The following is a 19,117-nucleotide window of genomic DNA, read 5'->3' as shown; positions in this document are numbered from 1 at the left end:
AGTGAAGTGCCACTGGGATTGCATCTTCGATGGTTCAGTGGAGAACATCTGGGTTCTCTACTGGCTTCTGTCTCTCTGGTGTACCTCTTCAAGCAGCTAGCCAATGCTTTGAGTCTTGCTTGGGAGCTCCTAGGGCATGAGCTATTGGCAGCTAGTTGCACTTCTTAGTACATCCCTTTCTTTATTGCATCTTTCTGCCACACATATAAGCCACTCTTAGAATTGGCTAACCTCCCTCCGTGCTGCCTTGATCTTTACCTCCAATCTCTTTCTTTTTCATAAAGAGCACTGCTCTATGTGGCTGTTCATCTTGTAGCCAACATCTCAAGGATCATTGTTGCCATTGTGTCGTTCAGCTGCTTGTTTTCAGTGATGGTCGCAGTAGGGATTGTCCAAAATGCTACATTCACATCTCTTTTAGCAGACTTTCAGGTGTACTTAATGTAATCTTGGTAATCGACCATGAAGTGTCCAGGTTTCCACCTTAGCTATGAGCCTGTCTCTCAGGTAAGCTGCTCTTGTATTCAATGCCTTTAATGCACTAATTGTTCTTGGGGCTCGGTGGCCAATCTTTGAGGGTGGGGTGATGATATCTCCCTCCTGACCTGATATGCTAGCACCCCTTGCCGTATCATTTGTGTTGTAACTCATCAATCTCTAGTTGTGATAGCAGTTGCCAATTAAGGATATTTAAACACATAGCTGTCAGATATTTTGCCATTACTTTATATATTGGGTGTAGTAGCATTCCAACATCTATTCTCAGTGCTTGTCCACTTATGCCTTGATACTTCAGTAGCCCACTTCTCATCAGTGTGTCCTGGTTCCTCAACACAAGATGCGACGTCCGAGGCAGTAAGGTTTCAGCTATGTGTCTCTTGCTCATTTTCCAGGGCAGGCTTGGGTAGCATAGTGGGCCTAGCCTGCGGAGCCTTATGTTACCTCTTTATCTCTTGCAGTGTTGTGTCAATGCACGGGATAAAAAAATAAAGTCTTTCTCTTGCTGAAGTGAAATGTATAAGGTAGGATAAGCTAAAAGTATAAGGTAAGTTTATGCAAATATGTGTACTTGTGCTTCCCTGCAACTTCATTTCTCTCACACAAAGTTGTTGGTGTACGTTTTCAACAATTGTCCCTTCGTGCGTGATCATTAGATTTAAATAGGAAAGGGAAAATGTATTCAAATGAAAATAATTTGATTCTGTGTTAATAGAAGCTCATCAGTAACTACAAAGCTTTCATGATAGTGAACAATTACTTGTCTAATAAATTAATCTGGGACAAATGAATTTGATCATTTCACACTTCATGATTGGATGCAGAATTTTCTCAGTTAAATATTGTAGGAACTGAAATTTGCTTAACTTGAGATAAAAGCATATAGAATGAATGTGACCACTTCAAGCTGCTCTTCAATGTACATCCCCGATGTCACAGGGTCAATTAAGAACCCAGTGTGATTTTTATTTTGAGTAAATTCAAGATCTGCAGTAAAATGTTTTGATTTAAGAAAATTCTGATACAAAATACAAAATTTTCTGATACAAAATGAGGACAAGAACTAAGTGGATGCCAGCCTTGATTCATGAACAGTCCAAGTACAGGTACAAGTGTCATACAAAACAGAAGTGTGCATAAGATCAATACCTGGAAAACAGTACAGTATGCACGCAGAGTAAAAAAAAGAGCAAAAACAAAAACCCATCTGAAATGGGAGTCAAAGTTATTGAGGCAAAAGAAAAGAATTTATTTACAATGTAAAAGTAAAAAGTAGTAAAAGTAGGTCAGACCACTGTATATTATATATAAATTTAAAAAGTGAGAAAAAAATCGACACTGGAAAGTTTCTTTAACATCAAATTCCCAACTTCAGAATGCCATACATTTGAATAAACCACTTTTCACAGTCATTTATAACACCTTTGAAATCTTATGGCCATAACAACATTAGCAGGATCTAAAGGTGTACAGACAAACTTTAAAGGAGAGACACTGGTGAAAAACACTGGTGCTATGTGGCAAAGTGACAAACAAACAAAACTAACAGGAAAAACACTGAAACTGAACACTAAAACATTCATGACAAAAACAATTACAACTGCCCTCCACCTTCTACAGTTTAAAAGAAGCAGAGGTGACTTCAGAGCCCCTGGACATAACTGAGCTCCTCCTGAATGAGCTGTCTGACAAATATCTTCCATAAAAAGGCATCAACTTTTTCAGCAGCTGCAAGGCTCGTCTCATAAACTTCTCTCCCACAAAAGCATAAATGATGGGATTCAGACAGCAGTGAGTGTAAGCTAAGGCCTCGGTCACTGTTTTTGACAGCCTTATATTTTTGAACCAGGTTATATTATTGTGGACTATTCCTCTTTTCTGAAGAAACTCCAGGAAAAGGGAAATGTTATATGGAGCCCATAGTAAGAAAAATGCAACCACTATGCAGATGATCAGCTTGACGATGCGGTGCTTCTTTGCGGTCCTCATGCTCACCAGCGTGGGAATGATTCTGGAGTAGCAACCTACCATCACCAACAAGGGAATGATGAGACCCAGCACATTTATGGTGAACAGGCTGTAACGCTCCCAGACTTTGCTCTCCTCGGGATAGTCACACTCCACTCCTTTGGATTCCTGTTCTATTGCCTTCATGAAGATAAAATCCGGCAGAGAGACAAACAAGCTCAGCATCCAAACGAGCACGGTCAGAATGATGGCTGCCTTCTTTGTGCGATAACGTGCAACTCTGTGAGCGTGCACGATGATCATGTAGCGGTCCAGCGTCATGACAACCATGAAGAAGATGCTGCTGAAGAAGCCAATGTGGTGAGACCCGGAGATCAAACGGCACATGAAGTCTCCAAAAGCCCACTGACCGACCCTGGCGTTGTGAGAGTAGAAAGGCAGCGTGAAGACGAAGAGGAGGTCAGAGAGAGCCAGGTTGAAGAGGCAGATGTCTGTCAAGTTGCTCTGATTGCGATGCTTCACCAGGACACACACCACTAGTCCGTTACCTTTGGAAGAAAAGACACAATAAGTGTACCTGTCACACTGTTACATGTTGAACAGCATTCTCTCTCTTTTGCATTTCATCTGTGTCTCACATACACACACCTACATGCATAGGTAAAGATTCTCAAGTTGGAAATTCCCAGAAAAGGAGGTCTGTGCAATGTGTAGAAACTCATAATCTCCACAGCATACACACAAGAGGACACACCTACCTATGAAGCCCATGATGAAAACCAAACTGTAGAGAGTGGTGAGAAACACTTTGTTAAAGTCCTTTACATCACCCATGTAGGTAGGAGAAGGGTCTGTGTCGTTAGGAAACTCATAGTAAAATGAATAATCATAGGCTGTGGTGTTTTCTCCTGCAGAAAGAGAGAGAAAGATTTGTTATTAACATTATTATTTATATTAATTTCAGCACAGGCTACAACAAATAAGATGCAGTATATCAAAGACTTCTTTACTGCTGTAAACACATGCTGCCGTTGGAGGTTAACTGGATTTATTTTTGAATGCTCATTGCATCAAAGTGTTAGGTTTGGTTTCGTAATGCCGTTTCAACCCTTATCAAGTGCAGCCTGAATTTCCAACCTATTGCTGATGACATGTTTCTGTTTTAAAGGAGGTTTTCCTTTGCTATGAGCACCACAAATAATCCATTCACATCTGCTGGTTTGGCCCCCCAGGGAGTTGACAGTGGGGGTGATTTTGCCACCTATTGGTGCTCATTGGTACTCCCTCTTGGGAACATCGTTAATCCATAAAATGCTTCTTTTTAAAAAATAGGATTAAAATCTTCTTCACACTGTCTATGATTTAAACCTGCACCATTATTGTAACAAATCTGATAACTGGTTTTGTTGGGATTAAAATTATTAGACGAGGATGGTATTCCATAATAAACCTACGATCAACTATTGGGTTTGTTTATCTGTGTTATTGTAATTTTTAATGTAAGCATTGTTTTGGATGTGATGAAAGGTTTTAACACTATTACAATGATTTTACAATATTACCATTATTATTCTGAAAATAACAGATACATGGATGGAGATAACAGCACTTGTAAAAGTTGTATTAAGGCATTGTGGCAGTGTTGTGTTGTTTTTAACTACTATTAAAAAAACAACAGTAAAAATAAGATCTCTAGATTAAAGATGAAATTAGAAATCATGAAGTAGCTTTGACATAGTTTCAGTCACAGTATTTGGTTTTAGATCTCTGTGACAATGCGTGCAGCTTTGAACACTACACTTTATAACCCAAGTAAATTTCCAAGAGCTCTGTAAAACATGACACTTTAAATAGTCTAAATTGTGGATTAATGTTGAAAGATAATTACCTGACATTGTGATATCTCAGTGAAGGCTCATCCAACCAGGTCAAGTCAGGAATTACACTTCAAGGCTCCCTTTCCCCGTTTACTGATGTGATCCCTTTAGATGTGCAGAAATGAACTAACTATCAAAAGTTCTGCAGTCCGCTAATGATGAGAACAGAAAGAGAAAAAAAAGGTGCTGCTTCCTGTACGTCCCCAAGTCTGATCTTTATCAGGAGTCTGCTTGAAATCTAGACTGCCAGAAAATGGTTCAAAGCACAACACAGCAAATGGTGACACAAATTTCTACTTTGACTAAATGACTGCTGGTTTTTGCCAAAAGTGACAGAAAGTTTATTTTTATTGTTATTGTTACTATTTTTATTTGTTTTTCTTCTTGGACTCATTAATGTACACCACTGCTACATATTATATACTTTGTACTAACAGGAGACTTTAGCCATTATGCCTCACTAATACTGTGTTGGACCCACTTTAACTTTCAACAGGTGCTGCAAACACTCCTCAGTTATTTTGGTTCATGTTGATGTGATAGCATCGTGCAGCTGCTGTAGATTTGGTGGCTGCACATTCATTTTCTTTAAAGAATAATTATATTGGGTCCTGTTTTGATAGATATAGTGAAGAGTGACACGAAAGGGGGGGCGGGGGGACTTTTGGATGACATGTATACCTATATAACCATATGCACTATATATCTGTCTGCACTGAACATATATGCAGTAACTTTCACACAGACTCTTAAGCACAAGATGTTTTTCCTCAACATGGTTTATTAAGGTGGTACAGTAGCAGAGCAGTTAATGCTGGGGAGAGTTCTCCTGAATAACTCACTTTCCAGCTCCGGTAGCGGAGCACAGTATGAATGTGCTCCGGTGGCAGCACATTCATAAAGACAAACCTCCAGTTCAGCCACATCCCAAAGCTGGTCTGGTGGATTTAGGCTGTGGTGGCTGTGGAAGCCATTTGAGCACAGTGAACTTGTCATGTAAAAATAACAGTGTGTGGTGATTTGAACTCTATGACATGGTGGGTGCTCCTGCTGGAATCAGCCATCAGAAGATGGAAACTCTACAGTGATGCACATAGTCAAAAGCAATACTCAGGATGCGCAGTTGGTGCTGAGGGTCACAAACTTTGCCACGAAAATATCCCCCACACCATTACACCACCATGAACTGTTGATACAAAGAAGGATCAATCCATCCTTTCATGTTGTCTACACCAAATTCTAACATCTGGCATCATGTCCCTGCCATCCAAGTATGGCAGCTGAAAGAAATCTCCGTCCCGGGTCATCCGTGGATCGGTTTTCCTCCGAGGCGTGGGCACCTATAAGCAGAGTTTTGTCTTTACCCTATAAGATTCAAAATTATTCAAAGTAACACTCAGGTATGCCGTTCAGCAGGTTAGTTACGACGTCGGGAGTAGCTTGGGAGAACAAGGAAACACAGACTGCTTCAGGTTGCCTTCCCAAACCAACTCAAAGGTTTATTCATCATACAACAGTTTATATAGAGGAAAAAGGTTCGTGTGTCAGCAGATTCTCAGTTCAAACCGGTACAGACCAAATATGGAAGCGTCTTCCTGCCCTCTGAGCAAAGGAGTATCCTTTGTATAGTTTATCATTTCAGCTACAATTTATGATTATCCCAGCGAAATACACTCCTAGACATAGAATACAGAGTTCTTTCATTAGTGAATTCTGAAACAAACCACCTGGCCTTTAACAAACCTTTTTCTAAGAGATAAAGAAGGGAGGATGTGAGTAAGGAAGTGATCTCTGTGGTATTTTCGACCTTGAGGTACCAGCCTTTGATTCTTACACATTAATTCTTGGGTCACAGAGAAAGAGAAAAACAACTAGTAAATGGGCCTTATTGAGTAACAGTTTTCCTGTATAATATCACTATAAAACAATATCCTGTAAATGCTACCATGGTATCAAAATATCACAACAGCAGCAGAACTCAAGAATAATATGAACTGACAGCATTTTCCAGTCTTCAGTTGTCCAAACTATGTAGTGCAAACTGCTCCCTCAGTTTCTTGATCTGTTGATCGGAATGGCATCCAGTGTGGTCTTCTGCTGCTGTAGCACATCTGGGTCAATGTATATTATATATTCAGAGATGCTTTTCTACATATTGTAGTTGTAACAAGTTTTTATTTGAGTTATTTTAATTTTAGGAATTGAACTTTGTTCAATTGAGATACAAACATATGGAATGAATGTAGAATATTACCACTTAAGCTGCTCCTAAGTGTACTTCCCCGATGTCACAGGGACAATGTGACATCGGGGATGTCGGGACAATGTGATTTTTATTTTAAGTAAATTCAAGATCTGCAGTAAAATGTTTTCACTTAAGAAAATTCTGATACAAAATGAGGACAAGAGACGAGTGGATGCCAGCCTTGATTCATGAACAGTGAAAGTACAAGTACAAGTATCATAACAAAACATAAGCATGCATAAGATCAATACCTGGAAAACAGTACGGTACAAAAAACCAAAACCAAAAACCCATCTGAAATGGGAGTCAAAGTTACTGAGGCAAAAGAAAGGAATTTACTTACAATGTAAAAGTAAAAGGTAGCAAAAGTAGGTCAGTCCACTGTATATTATATGGGGCACTATATATTTGTGTGTGTGTGTGTGTGTGTGTGTGTGTGTGTGTGTGTGTGTGTGTGTGTGTGTGTGTGTGTGTGTGTGTGTGTGTGTGTGTGTGTGTGTGTGTGTGTATTAAAAAGTGAGACAAAAACCAACACTGGAAAGTTTGTTTCCAATCCAATTCCATTATAAATGCTGGCATAAAGCATTTTTTTCAAAAGTTATTCTAAAACCCAACTTCAGAATTCCATACATTTGAATAAACCACTTTTCCACAAGCTCATTAAAGATGTGTGACAAAAAACAAACTAACAGATTGTTGCAAATACTGTTGTAAACAAAAGGTTCGGTTTAAGCAAGTTTCATTAAGCCTGAGCAGAAGAAGAAAGGGCATTGCACAGAGTTTGGAAAAGACGTGAGATTCTCTAAAACATATGGCTATGGTAACAGAATAGTGTCGTTTATAACACATTTGAAATCTTATGGCCATAACAACATTAGCAGGATCTAAAGGTGTACAGACAAACTTTAAAGGAGAGACACTGGTGAAAAACACTGGTGCTATGTGGCAAAGTGACAAACAAACAAAACTAACAGGAAAAACACTGAAACTGAACACTAAAACATTCATGACAAAAACAATTACAACTGCCCTCCACCTTCTACAGTTTAAAAGAGGAGGTGACTTCAGAGCCCCTGGACATAACTGAGCTCCTCCTGAATGAGCTGTCTGTCAGATCTCTGCTGTAACCAGGCATCAACTTTTTCAGCAGCTGCAAGGCTCGTCTCATAAACTTCTCTCCCACAAAAGCATAAATGATGGGATTCAGACAGCAGTGAGTGTAAGCTAAGGCCTCGGTCACTGTTATAGACAGCTTTACATTGTTGTACCAGGTTTCATCATTGAGGATTATTTCTCTTTTCTGAAGAAACTCCAGGAAAAGGTAAATGTTATATGGAGCCCATAGTAAGAAAAATGCAAGCACTATGCAGATGATCAGCTTGACGATGCGGTGCTTCTTTGCGGTCCTCATGCTCAACAGCGTGGGAATGATCGTGGAGTAGCAACCTACCATCACCAGCAAGGGAATGATGAGACCCAGCACATTTATGGTGAACAGGCTGTAACGCTCCCAGACTTTGCTCTCCTCGGGATAGTCACACTCCACCCTATGGGATTCCTGTTCTATTGCCTTCATGAAGATAAAATCCGGCAGAGACACAAACAAGCTCAGCATCCAAACGAGCACGGTCAGAATGATGGAAACCCTCTTTGTGCGATAACGTGCAACCCTGTGAGCGTGCACGATGATCATGTAGCGCTCCAGTGTCATGACAACCATGAAGAAGATGCTGCTGAAGAAGCCAATGTGGTGAGACCCGGAGATCAAACGGCACATGAAGTCTCCAAAAGCCCACTGACCGACCCTGGCGTTGTGAGAGTAGAAAGGCAGCGTGAAGACGAAGAGGAGGTCAGAGAGAGCCAGGTTGAAGAGGCAGATGTCTGTCAGGTTGCTCTGATTGCGATGCTTCACCAGGACACACACCACTAGCCCATTACCTTTGGGGGAAAAGACATAATATATGTACCTGTCAGTAGAGCAGGGCGATATGACCAAAAATATTTATCACGATATACATGTTGGATTTGTATTGTTGATTATCATTTATGCTTAGAAATATCTACTTATGTAGGCTTAGAGTTTTATAATTAGTTGTAGATTGATAGAGGTTTGATCCTTAGTAGTCTGCAGAGACATAGTGTGCATTCCAGAGTGCTCTGGCATTAAGACCCACACTCTGGGAGGATGGGAGAGGTCGTACCTTTTCTTATTGTTTTATGGTAGGATAAATGTATCTATATCTGTTTTAGGCTAAGTGCCCTTTGTTTAGATAAACTGCTGGACTTCCAGACCAGCAGGTTTAGGGAAGTCTTCATGGGGTCATACTCTGACCCCACACACACACACACACACACACACACACACACACACACACACACACACACACACACACACACACACACACACACACACACACAGGCAAGGTACTCTTTGTTTGTATGTAGACGTCATATGTTAATGAACCTATGTATATTCATGTAACCTCAATAAAAGCAGTGTTACGGGGGAGCGGACGAGAGCAACTGGGGTCAAGCGAAGGAACGGCGCTTGTCCGGTTCTCTCCCGTGCACGAGAAACATGAAGAACTTTGCCTACTCGTGTCTTGCTTTGCTGTGTAATTACATTGTCTTCAACGTTCCAGTGAATAGGTTTAAGCTACAAACCTATCAATACATTTGAAAATTTGCAATACCGATATAACTGACGATATAATTGACACTAGACAAAATACTTTACAACTCCACAACTTCATTAGTGCAAAACCCCCATCAATTTATTTTCACTTAAACAAGCAGCTGTTTTTGATGTGCATTAAAGTTATATAAAAATTTAACAGTGCAAATGCAAATTCCTTGCTGACAGTTTAATCAAAAGGCATTTCCAGTTGAAATTGACCGACATATCCTCAGCATAACCATGTAAAATATCCACAAAACTTAAAAAGAGGTTATACACACACAATACTGTAATATTATGTTGAAACACAGTACGTATCACTCCGCAAGGCGCCTGCCTACGGTAGCCGTGATGCTCCGACAATCCATCAAGCGGTGCGGGTTCGTAGCTTAGCAAAGTTGTACTAAAACATTTGACAGATTTTCGAGCGCCGTGTACATAAAATCATTTCGAGGTCAGTAAACACAACCAGAATTCATACATAAGGCACACGGGCACTGTCGATTTTTATAAAAATCCAAGGATTGATTTTAAGCGCGCCGTATTTTCCGAAAAACATGGTAATAACGACGGTCCGCTAGCATGCTCTAGCAGAAATAGTGCTTTGTTGTGTATCTGACAGACGAACGCTAAACCAGTTCCACACCACTGAAGTTGCAGCATTTTTACAAACCAATTGGTTCAACCGTTTCATTCAACGATCCGCTTTTGCTGTGAAGGTTCTCAGTCATCCAGGTCATCGTAGTCTAAGGAGCAAACAAACTTAACAACGTGGTATATGCTGTACAGTGCAGCAAGGAATGCCCAGACCTCTACATCGGAGAGACCAAACAGCCACTTCACAAGGGCATGGCACAACATAGAAGAGCCACCTCCACAGGACAAGACTCAGCTGTCCATCTGCATCTAAAGGACAAAGGTCACTCTTTCGAGGATGCCAATGTTCACATTTTGGACAGAGAGGACAGATGGTTTGAAAGAGGAGTGAAAGAAGTCATTTACGTCAGCGGTCCCCAACCTTTTTTGCGCCACGGACCGGTTTATGCCTGACAATATTTTCATGGACCGGCCTTTAAGGTGTCGCGGATAAATACAACAAAATAAAACTAGTACCGGTACCGAAAAAAAGAAAATTTATTCATAACACACATGAAAAGACCCAGGAAAACCAAGTTAACGATAAAAACGATGACAAAATAACGCTGAAAACCAATAAAAACCCTGAAAATTATACATTTCACACCTGAGCCTCAACTCTCGCGGCCCGGTACCAAACGACTCACGGACCGGTACCGGTCCGAGGGTTGGGGACCTCTGATTTACGTCCACTGTGAGCGACCATCTTTGAACAGAGGCGGTGGTTTACGACACCAACTGTCTGCCATCTATAATCCAGTTTTGAGATCCCTTCCCAGACGCCTTAATGCCCACTCACATCCTGGGCCATCTGACCTCAGGAAATCACATGATAGGGTGGGGCCAGGTTTCACAATGAACTCACCCGAAACCCTGGCTGATTGTGACCCACACCCGCTTTCACACCTTGGCTCATGTGAATAGGTAGAGGATCATCAGGGGGTCCTTTGTCCCTCTTTGGGGGGAAACTCCCAGTGGTTTTAAATCTGGCACTCTCCACCATTTGACCCTTAGAAATAAAGAAGCTTATCGGATGAGAGGTGAAACGTTTTCAAGCAACTCAAAGAAGTCCAGACGCTTTTCTTTCCAAGCTCCTTAGATCAGCTTTTGCCCTTCTCATTCTCCATCGCTGCCATGCTTTTTCCGCCATGTGCATATAAAAACAAAGGCACTGCACATGCGCGTTTTACCCAAATTCTATTGTGATATTTCATTTTCTTATCATTGCCCAACATTATACCGGTATTACCGTGAACGGTATGATATGGCCCAGCCCTACCTGCCACGCTGTTACATGTTGAACAACATTCTCTCTTTCCCGTTCCATCTGCGTGTCTCACATACACACACCTACATACATAGGTAAAAGTCAGCAAGTTAGAAATTCCCAGAAAAGGAGGTCTGTGCAATGTGTAGAAACAATCCATAATCTCCACAGCATACACACAAGAGGACACACCTACCTATGAATCCCAGGATGAAAACCAAACTGTAGAGAGTGGTGAGAAACACTTTGTTAAAGTCCTTTACATCACTTAGGTTGGTAGGAGAAAAGCCTGTGTCGTTCTCATGGTAATCTGGGTAATCATAGATTGCGGTGTTTTCTTCTGCAGCAAGAGAGAGAAAGATTTACTATATTGCTCATTGCATCAAAGTGTTAGGTTTGGTTTCGTAATGCCGTTTCAACCCTTATCAAGTGCAGCCTGAATTTCCAACCTATTGCTGATGACATGTTTCTGTTTTAAAGGAGGTTTTCCTTTGCTATGAGCACCACAAATAATCCATTCACATCTGCTGGTTTGGCCCCCCAGGCAGTTGACAGTGGGGGTGATTTTGCCACCTATTGGTGCTCATTGGTACTCCCTCTTGGGAACATCGTTAATCCATAAAATGCTTCTTTTTAAAAAATAGGATTAAAATCTTCTTCACAAAGTCTATGATTTAAACCTGCACCATTATTGTAACAAATCTGATAACTGGTTTTGTTGGGATTAAAATTATTAGACGAGGATGGTATTCCATAATAAACCTACGATCAACTATTGGGTTTGTTTATCTGTGTTATTGTAATTTTTTGTGTAAGCATTGTTTTGGATGTGATGAAAGGTTTTAACACTATTACAATGATTTTACAATATTACCATTATTATTCTGAAAATAACAGATACATGGATGGAGATAACAGCACTTGTAAAAGTTGTATTAAGGCATTGTGGCAGTGTTGTGTTGTTTTTAACTACTATTAAAAAAACAACAGTAAAAATAAGATCTCTAGATTAAAGATGAAATTAGAAATCATGAAGTAGCTTTGACATAGTTTCAGTCACAGCATTTGGTTTTAGATCTCTGTGACAATGCGTGCAGCTTTGAACACTACACTTTATAACCCAAGTAAATTTCCAAGAGCTCTGTAAAACATGACACTTTAAATAGTCTAAATTGTGGATTAATGTTGAAAGATAATTACCTGACATTGTGATATCTCAGTGAAGGCTCTTCCAACCAGGTCAAGTCAGGAATTACACTTCAAGGCTCCCTTTCCCCGTTTACTGATGTGATCCCTTTAGGTATGCAGAAATGAACTAACTATCAAAAGTTCTGCAGTCCGCTAATGATGAGAACAGAAAGAGAAAAAAAAGGTGCTGCTTCCTGTACGTCCCCAAGTCTGATCTTTATCAGGAGTCTGCTTGAAATCTAGACTGCCAGAAAATGGTTCAAAGCACAACACAGCAAATGGTGACAGAAATTTCTACTTTGACTAAATGACTGCTGGTTTTTGCCAAAAGTGACAGAAAGTTTATTTTTATTGTTATTGTTACTATTTTTATTTGTTTTTCTTCTTGGACTCATTAATGTACACCACTGCTACATATTATATACTTTGTACTAACAGGAGACTTTAGCCATTATGCCTCACTAATACTGTGTTGGAACCACTTTAACTTTCAACAGGTGCTGCAAACACTCCTCAGTTATTTTGGTTCATGTTGATGTGATAGCATCGTGCAGCTGCTGTAGATTTGGTGGCTGCACATTCATTTTCTTTAAAGAATAATTATATTGGGTCCTGTTTTGATAGATATAGTGAAGAGTAACACGAAAGGGGGGGCGGGGGGACTTTTGGATGACATGTATACCTATATAACCATATGCACTATATATCTGTCTGCACTGAACATATATGCAGTAACTTTCACACAGACTCTGTGTGTTTTGCCTCACCATGGTTTATTAAGCACCAGCTGAGCATCCTGAGTTTTGCTGTTGACTATATGCAACTCTTCATCACTCTAATGTTTTAATCTTCTAATGGTTGATTCCAGCAGGAACACCCACCATGCGTGAGTTCAAATAACCTCACACTATTATATTTACATGACAAGCTCAATGTGCTCAAAAGGCTTCCACAGCCACCACAGCCTAAATCCACCAGACCAGCTTTGGGATGTGGCTGAACTGGAAGTTTGTCTTTATGAATGTGCTGCCACCAAATCTACAGCAACTGCACGATGCTATCACGTCAGCATGGAACCAGAATTTCAATTTAATTCAATTCAATTTTATTTATATAGCACCAAATCACAACAACAGTCACCTTAAGGCGCTTTATATTGTACAGTAGATCATACAATAGTAAATACATAATAGATACAGAGAAAAACCCAACAATCATATGTAACAGAGATTAATAACAGGTATGATTAATTGCAGAGAGGTCTATTAACGCATAGTGAGTGAGAAAGGTGACTGGAAAGGAAAAACTCAATGTATGATGGGAATCCCCCAACAGCCTATCCCTATTGCAGCATAACTAAGGGAGGATTCAGGGTCACCTGGTCCAGCCCTAACTATATGCTTTAGCAAAAAGGAAAGTTTTAAGCCTAATCTTAAAAGTAGAGATAGTGTCTGTCTCCCGAATCCAAACTGGAAGCTGGTTCCACAGAAAAGGGGCCTGAAAACTGAAGGCTCTCCCTCCCATTCTACTTTTAAATACTCTAGGAACAACAAGTAGGCCTGCAGAGCAAGAGCGAAGTGCTCTAATATGGTACCTAATATGGTATCTAATATGGTACTACAATGTCATTAAGATAAGATGGGGCCTGATTATTTAAGACCTTGTATGTGAGGAGCAGGATTTTGAATTCAATTCTGGATTTAACAGGAAGCCAATGGAGGGAAGCCGAAACAGGAGAAATATGCTCTCTCTTTCTAGCCCCTGTCAGTACTCTTGCTGCAGCATTTTGGATTAATTGAAGGCTTTTCAGGGAGTCTGTAGGACATCCTGATAATAATGAATTACAGTAGTCCAGCCTAAAAGTAATAAATGCATGAACTAGTTTTTCAGCGTCACTCTGAGACAGGATATTTCTAACTTTAAAGATGTTGCGCAAATGGAAGAAAGCAGTCCTACATATTTGTTTTATATGTGCGTTGAAGGACATGTCCTGGTCAAAAATGACTCCAAGGTTCCTCACAGTGTTACTGGAGGCCAAGGTAATGCCATCCAGAGTAAGAATCTGGTTAGATACCATATGTCTAAGATTTTCAGGGCCGAGTACAATAACCTCAGTTTTATCTGAATTAAGAAGCAGAAAGTTAGCGGCCATCCAGGTCTTTATGTCTTTAAGACATTCCTGCAGTTTAACTAATTGGTGTGTGTTGTCTGGCTTCATAGATAGATAAAGCTGAGTGTCATCAGCATAGCAGTGAAAATGTACACTATGTCTTCTGATGATACTGCCTAAGGGAAGCATGTATAATGTAAACAGAATTGGTCCTAGCACTGAACCCTGTGGAACTCCATAATTAACCTCAGTGTGTGAAGAGGACTCTCCATTTACATGAAAAAATTGGAGTCTATTAGATAGATATGATACAAACCACTGCAGTGCAGTACCTGTAATACCTACAGCATGTTCTAATCGCTCTAATACAACATTATGGTCAACAGTATCGAATGCTGCACTGAGGTCTAGCAGGACAAGCACAGAGATGAGTCCACTGTCAGAGGCCATAAGAAGATCATTTGTAACTTTCACTAAAGCTGTTTCTGTGCTGTGATGAGCTCTGAAACCTGACTGAAACTCTTCAAATAAGCCATTACCCATACTCTTATCTGACAGCGTTGCATCCAATGTGGTCTTCTGTTGCTGTAGCACATCTACTGCAAGATTTGAAGAGTTGTGCATTCAGAGATGCTCTTCTGCATACTTTGGTCATACCGAGTTGTTATTTGAGGTACTGGTGCATTCGTGCCAGCTGTCTGTGTCAGAAGTCTGGGTCTTCTCCATCAACAAGACATTTTCAACCAGAGAACTGCAACTCACTGGATATCGTTTCTATTTTGGACTATTCTCTGTAAACACTAAAGATGGTTGAATAGATAGTGCAGTAGTTCCTGAAACATTCAGAACAGCCCCTCTGCACAAACAACCACGTTATGGTAAACAGAAATTAAACTGAATTTCTTCCCCATTATGATGCTCACTTTGAACTTCAGCAGGTTGACATGACCATGTGTGCAGGTCTAAATGCTCTCAACAGCTACAGGCCAGTGGCTCTGACTCCCCACCTGATGAAGACCCTGGAGCGGCTGGTGCTGGCTCAGCTTCGGACCCTGGTGAGATCATCACTGGACCCACTTCAGTTTGCCTACCAACCTGGCATTGGAGTGGATGATGCCGTCAATCACCTCCTACATCGTTCCCTCTCTCACTTGTGGACCAGTGGGAGCATTGTGAGAATCATACTCTTTGATTTCTCCAATGCCTTCAACACCATTCTTCCCACGGTCCTGAAGGACAAGCTGGAGAACTTAGGAGTGGACCATGACCTCACATCATGGATACTGGACTACCTCACCGACCGACCACAGTACGCAAGAATTCAGGGCTGTGTGTCGGACAGGGTTGTCTGCAGTACGGGGCCCCCACAGGGAACGGTTCAGGCTCCGTTGCTTTTCACCATCTACACTGCAGACTTCTCCCACAACTCCACCCAGTGCTTCCTTCAGAAGTTCTCTGATGACTCTGCAATTGTCGCCCTCAACATTGATGGGGATGACAGGCAGTACAGAGAACTGACCCAAGTCTTTGTGGACTAGTGCCAGCAGAACTACCTCCAGATCAACACCAGTAAAACCAAGGAGCTGGTGGTAGACTTCCGCAGGCACAAACATCCTCCACTGCAACCACTTAACATTCAAGGTATGGATATTGAGGCTGTGGATAGCTACAGGTACCTTGGTGTTTATCTGAACAATAAACTGGACTGGACTCGTAATTCAGATGCCCTCAACACGAAATGGCAGAACAGGCTGTACCTGCTGTGGAGATTCAGGTCTTTCAGAGTGAAGGGTCAACTCCTGAAGACCTTCTATGGCTACGTCTACACTAGCCCGGATAAAATTAAATAACGGCATTTTCTATTGTTTTCGAGCGTTTCCAAACAGTTGTTCATCCACACTGAAACAATCGAAACTACTGTGTTCCTGTATTGCACATGGGTGAAACATAAGACTGCCCTGTCTGCCCCGTATTTACTTTCTGGCTATAATTTGAAACCTCGCAGCAAAATGTTGTAGAAAAGCACCGTGTTTTTTAAATGGACTGACAATGAGGTGGAGTTGTTGCTGCAAGTAACATAAAAGTACAAAGTTGCAAAAGGGTTGAGAATTAAAGAATTTGAAGAAAAGCTATACAACTGCTGTATAATGCCCTCCGCTATCTTAGTATAACTGGTCACATGACTGCATCATATGAATAAAATGCGTCATCGTTTTGAAAAGTCTCCGTTTACGCAGTCTACACTATGCAGCGAAATGTATCCACTTTCAAATGTATCCGCTTTGGAGAGCATTTTCAAAAAGCTCTGTTTTCCTTGACAAAAATCGCTGTCTCAGTGTGGACAGAAGGCCAAAACGGAGAGAAAAAGATGTGTTTTCAAACAAAAATGTATTATTGTGGACATGGCCTATGACTCTGTGGTGGGTGGCCTCTTTTACGGTGTGATCTACTGGGGCGGCAGCATCTCTGCTGGGGACAGGAAGAGACTGAACAGGCTGATCAGGAGGGCCAGCTGTGTTCTAGGATGCTCTCTGGACCCTGTGAAGGTGCTGAATGACAGGAGAATGGTAGCTAAGCTGTGGACAACATCCCCCATCCCATGCAGGAGACCCTGACAGTTGACCCAGTCATTGACCCAGTATTTTCTGTTCATCTGTTTATCCTCTGTATGTTCCACTTCCTGTTTTGTGTTAGCGTTACTCTGTGTGCATTATGTTCCAGTTCTTATTCCATGAATCTTTAGTTCAATTATGTTCAGCTGCTCACTCACCTGTCACCTATCAGTCATTATTCAGCCAGTGTATTTAAGTCCTCAGTTCTCTCCTGGTCTTGGTCGCGTCATTGATGTTCATGTGATGTTCATGTGATGTTGTCACTGCTATCTATGCCACATGTTTGCCTTTCAGTTCAGATCAGTCAGCCATTCATTCAGTCCAGTTATTCAGTCAGTCAGCCATCTCCTGTTTTCGTCATTCGTCCCTCACAATAAACACCCTGAATCCTCACCGTGAGTTCTGTGTTTGAGTCCTCTTCTCCACATCCACTCAGCAACTCCTGACAGACAGCACTGAACACCTCCTTCAGTGGCAGGCAGTGCTGGTCAAGTTACTTGAAAAAAGTAATCAGTAACTAATTACTGATTACTTCCCCAAAAAAGTAATCCCGTTACTTTACTGATTACTCATTTTCAAAAGTAATTAATTACTTAGTTTCTTAGTTACTTTTTAAAAACACGATTTACAACCTGAATAGGTAATAAAGTGATAGATCTTTCAGCCCAATTCTACTTTTTCTGCATAATCCATCATACAAAATGTAATCAAATGGAAAAGTCTCTTTTTTTTAACTTGTTTTATTAGTTTTAACCTTTTAACTTTATGCATGAAGCAAAAATTTAATTATATGCAACATTCTCTGACTGGAAGAAATTTGTTTAATATTTAAACCTATTTTCTGCACATTCCAGCACATAAAATAAAATATTTTTTTGTGTTTACACTCACTCTTTCAAATAGATGCAAGTAAAACACAGCAGGAAATAAATAAAATCAAAGACTCAGCGGTCCTGTTGCTCTGTTTTCACCTGTAAAGCAGGAGTAGGGTGGGTGGAGGTTTACCCTGGTGCAGGTGTGCTGCAGCGGTCAGTGGAAGAATCCGCGAGTTTCTCTGTGAATTTCCACGCTTTAAACGCTGCACACTCATACTCTCTCCCGCACTCGATATATTATCCACAGCTGTTGTCACGAACGTCGCACTTGGTTACGTCACTGTCATGAGACATTCTCGCAAAAAACTCACGGTTTTAGTAACGCAGTAACGCAGCGTTCCTACGGGAAAGTAACGGTAATCTAATTACCGATTTTGCAATAGTAATCCCTTACTTTACTCGTTACTTGAAAAAATCAGATTACAGTAACGCGTTACTTGTGACATGTGCACTACAAGTGGGCCTTATGCTGTATCACACCTACACACATGAGACACTGGGCCCATTTTAATGGAAGATTAGATAGATAGAGACCCCCCCCCCCAATTCTTATTATCTTATCTTATCCTATTGCAGTGGGGTTTTTTTTTCTCCTGTAGCTTTGCACTGTCCACTTTCTGCTGAGACACAACAAATTTCCCACGTGTGAGACTAATAAAGGTTATCTCATCTTATCTTTTGAAAATATGAAATCCCCCTTTTCTTTGATGCTTACATGGAACAAACATTGTGTTCAGATTGCTGAACTTTTTAGTCAGGTAGTTTTTGATGCAGCGTCAAAGACTTTTCCACTTTTTTGTTTGAAAGACCCATCATGTCCTTTTTCCTTTTTAAAATGTATGCAAATAATGGGCTTTTTCTTGTTTGTCCTGAAACTCACATTCCCCACGCCAAGGAGGTGGTGTAGTTTTTTTTCCCATTAGCATTGATATGAAATAGAAAAAAGAGAGGCGAAAATATTTGCAAATGAAGAGTTTATTTTTTGTTCTTTCACATATACTTCTTGAATAAACTGACTGTATATTCAGTACAGCTTATCAGGAACTTCAGACCTTCATTTTACTTGAATATGTTTACAATTGATGGCATCTTTATTGTAGGTCTTTGCACCACTTATGGTGCCATGTATTAGATCATGCTGCTGTTTTACGATAGTGAAGAATT

The 19,117-nt window shown here is 40.7% G+C and overlaps 2 protein-coding genes across 2 annotated transcripts; both read right to left on the bottom strand.

The window, feature by feature from the left end:
• Positions 1 to 1,567: 1,567 nt before the first annotated feature.
• LOC147318709 (C-C chemokine receptor type 2-like) lies at positions 1,568 to 4,459 on the bottom strand. The gene is made up of 3 exons (XM_086309902.1): positions 4,355 to 4,459; positions 3,225 to 3,374; positions 1,568 to 3,014 (listed from the first exon to the last, which is right to left on the bottom strand). The coding sequence occupies exons 1-3, from the start codon at positions 4,359 to 4,361 to the stop codon at positions 2,113 to 2,115; spliced, it is 1,059 nt and encodes a 352-aa protein (XP_086166028.1). The 5' UTR covers positions 4,362 to 4,459; the 3' UTR covers positions 1,568 to 2,112.
• A 2,639-nt stretch (positions 4,460 to 7,098) lies between these two features.
• On the bottom strand, positions 7,099 to 12,452 carry LOC147318708 (C-C chemokine receptor type 4-like). Its single transcript, XM_086309901.1, has 3 exons — positions 12,369 to 12,452; positions 11,365 to 11,508; positions 7,099 to 8,526 (listed from the first exon to the last, which is right to left on the bottom strand). Exons 1-3 carry the CDS (start codon positions 12,373 to 12,375, stop codon positions 7,628 to 7,630), a joined length of 1,050 nt encoding a protein of 349 aa, XP_086166027.1. The 5' UTR covers positions 12,376 to 12,452; the 3' UTR covers positions 7,099 to 7,627.
• Between the last annotated feature and the right edge of the window lie 6,665 nt (positions 12,453 to 19,117).

This window comes from Aulonocara sp. 'chitande type north' Nkhata Bay, linkage group LG11 (genome assembly GCF_057382095.1).
Source record: "Aulonocara sp. 'chitande type north' Nkhata Bay isolate Kocher_YH1m ecotype deep benthic linkage group LG11, A_spYH_male_GT1.1, whole genome shotgun sequence".
NCBI lineage: Eukaryota > Metazoa > Chordata > Actinopteri > Cichliformes > Cichlidae > Aulonocara > Aulonocara sp. 'chitande type north' Nkhata Bay.
The sequence above is the reverse complement of the archived record's forward strand: the minus strand, read 5'-3'. Positions and strand labels throughout refer to the sequence as shown.